The sequence below is a fragment of the Echinops telfairi genome, unplaced genomic scaffold, assembly GCF_000313985.2.
Source record: "Echinops telfairi isolate 266 unplaced genomic scaffold, ASM31398v2 ScPeMD7_18;HRSCAF=68, whole genome shotgun sequence".
NCBI lineage: Eukaryota > Metazoa > Chordata > Mammalia > Afrosoricida > Tenrecidae > Echinops > Echinops telfairi.
This window is the reverse complement of record NW_022103915.1, coordinates 12,720,940-12,723,548: the sequence shown is the minus strand read 5'-3', so window position 1 is coordinate 12,723,548 and position 2,609 is coordinate 12,720,940. Positions and strand designations below refer to the sequence as shown.

Sequence of the window (2,609 nt, the reverse complement as noted above, 5' to 3'; positions counted from 1 at the left end):
TTTAGAAAACACCCTTTCCATCCCATTATGTTAGATAACACAGCCCAACAATCACAGACATTTTTTTCCCTTGGTGTCTTGGTTTTTAGGCTTATTCCTGGGGTTGTTTGAGGTGCTGATTCAGAAAGTTCTACTGGATAGACCCCATCAGCTCTATTTTCTTAGATAATGATGTTCCACTATAAATTCAGCAAATCTGTTATACCAATTTATTAGTTTATCATCCTAGTTCTAACACGAGAAGAATTCAGACCCACAAATTATAGGATAAGACAAAAAAGGTAAGAAAAATTTGAAAAAGAATTAGGCATTAAAGGGTTCCCAGGGGGAAAAATGTATTAAAGATCTATGGTGGCTAGTTGGTGATACATTGACCTGGCAGTCATAAAGTCAGTGGTTTGAACCCACCAGTCACTCTGCAGCCTTTAAAAGAATTAAAAGTCTGAAAACCCAAAGGGGCAGTTCCTCTCTGTCCTGTGGGGTCACTCTGAGTTAGAATCGATTAGATGGCAGTGGCTTTTCTTCTTGGTCTGGGAGATTGTACAGTATTTACAGAGATAAACAGAGACTACATATTGGATAATGTAAAGCCGGAACATAGCTTGAGAAGAGAGGAAAATAAAAAAAGAAAAATTGAAAAGGCACATATATGGAAGGTGTGAGTGCCATCTACAGTGTCCAAAAGGTAGCATTTCCTAGCAGTTTTGATACATATCTTGAAGAGCTAAGCTTTCTACTTCAAATTATGTAGTAAACATTGTTGAACACATTTTCATACACACAGAAGTCGACGGATAATTCATGTTAAATATTTCAGAGGTGAGGTTGACGCCAGGTTTCTTTATAAGAAAAATTCTTGATCCCTTCAGGACCAGTGATGTGAGTGGCGATACTGGTAGGGTAGAGGGAGAGTGGGTTGGAAAGAGGGAACCGATTACAAGGATCTATATGTGACCTCCTCTCTGGGGGACAGACAACAGAAAAGTGGGTGAAGGGAGACGTCGGACAGGGCAAGATATGACAAAATAACAATTTATAAATTATCAAGGGCTCATGAGGGAGGGGGGAGCAGGGAGGGAGGGGAAAAAATGAGGACCTGATGCCGGGGGCTTAAGTGGAGAGGAAATGTTTTGAGAATGATGAGGGCAATGAATGGACAAATGTGCGTTACACAATTGATGTATGTATGGATTGTGATAAGAGTTGTATGAGCCCCTAATAAAGCTTCTGTGCACAGGTGCAGAAGCTGTGCAGAAGCCATCTTATAACAGGACTGGACTATTTTAATTTTAACAAAGAAGTGTGAACTCTGACAGGCACATTTTGGGGTTCGGAACATTTGAATCACTACCAGTTAGTTGAGTATGAGTCATGGTGACCCCACAGGACAGAGTGGAACTTCTCCTGTGGGTTTCTGTCGATCTTGATGGCGCAGAGAGTCGCCTCTTTCTCTTAGAGAGTGGCTGATGGGCTTGTCCAGTGGACCTTGTGGTGGGCAGTCAGACACATAACCCATTGCACTGTCACGGCTCCTTATTGAGGGTGCAGGAACTTTTATTTCTGGCCCTTTTTAAAGAAAACAAATCGGAAGTTCCTGCTCTTCAGTTCCTAATAAATGGGAAGTGATACTTGGGGAAAATTACAAGTTCATGTAATTTGCACTATTCAAATATATCTCTAGATCAAAGGACACTAGGTGAGGTATAATTTGACCTACATATGTAGTACAACACAATCTACTTTTAATAAAGCCAGAGTGTACTTTCTCTATCTCAGGCTAGCTATACTAGTGGTATTTGTTCTTACGTGCCATTGAGTTAGCTCTGCACGAGAGACTAGAACCACCCCATGTCCCATAGGTTTCCTAGCCTGTGGCGTAGTGGCTATGGATTGGGCTGGTAAGCACTGGCCATCTTTGAGGGAGAAAGGTCCGGCTCTCTATCCCTGGAAAGAGTTCCAGTCCTGGAGCCTCACAGGGGCAGTTCCACTGCTGGGAGTCCGAACTGACTCCGTGCAGAGTTTGGTTTTGGGATTGTTAGGGGGCCACATTCCCAGGCCTTTCTCCTCTGGAGCTGCTGAGTGGGTTTGAACCACCAGCCTTTCAGTTCGCCACGAGTGCTTAGCTGTTGCGCTTAGATGTGACGGTAAGTTTTATTTCAATTCCTAGTGGAGAGAAACTTTGTGAGCTTACCCGGATACTGATGTTGAGACCTTCGGGATTATACACTGGCACGTTGAGACTCGATTTTAAATAAGCTTGCAGTTTTGCAATTTCTGGTGGTGTAGAATGTTCTAAAAACACAGGAAATATCGTTTAGGTACATGCATGCTCTCTTCCCACGATACCTAGAATGTGGGTTACAGTGATGATACAATGCAAGATTCTGTCCCGTAATTCAATGGCCTTGACCCACGCTTGGCGCTCCTCGGGAGTGTGAGGAAGATCTCTTTCCTGTCAGTTAGGACCAGTGTCTCACCTTGCCCACAGGGGCATCCGTAAGAAGGCCATGTCCTCTGACCATCTTAACCAGCCGGCTGTTTCTTCCATTCCCACGCCATGCCCCACCCTGAGCTGCACAGACTACGTATCCTCTCCGGGGATATTAACT

The 2,609-nt window shown here is 43.7% G+C and overlaps 1 protein-coding gene across 1 annotated transcript in view; it reads right to left on the bottom strand.

Annotated features, from left to right (window-relative positions):
- The window catches only part of CATSPERB (cation channel sperm associated auxiliary subunit beta), a 153,748-nt gene that overhangs the window by 8,094 nt on the left and 143,045 nt on the right, over positions 1–2,609 (bottom strand). The window contains exon 24 of the mRNA XM_013003687.1: positions 2,192–2,292. Within this exon, the coding sequence (XP_012859141.1) occupies positions 2,192–2,292 (101 nt within the window). The remainder of the gene's footprint in view (positions 1–2,191; positions 2,293–2,609) is intronic.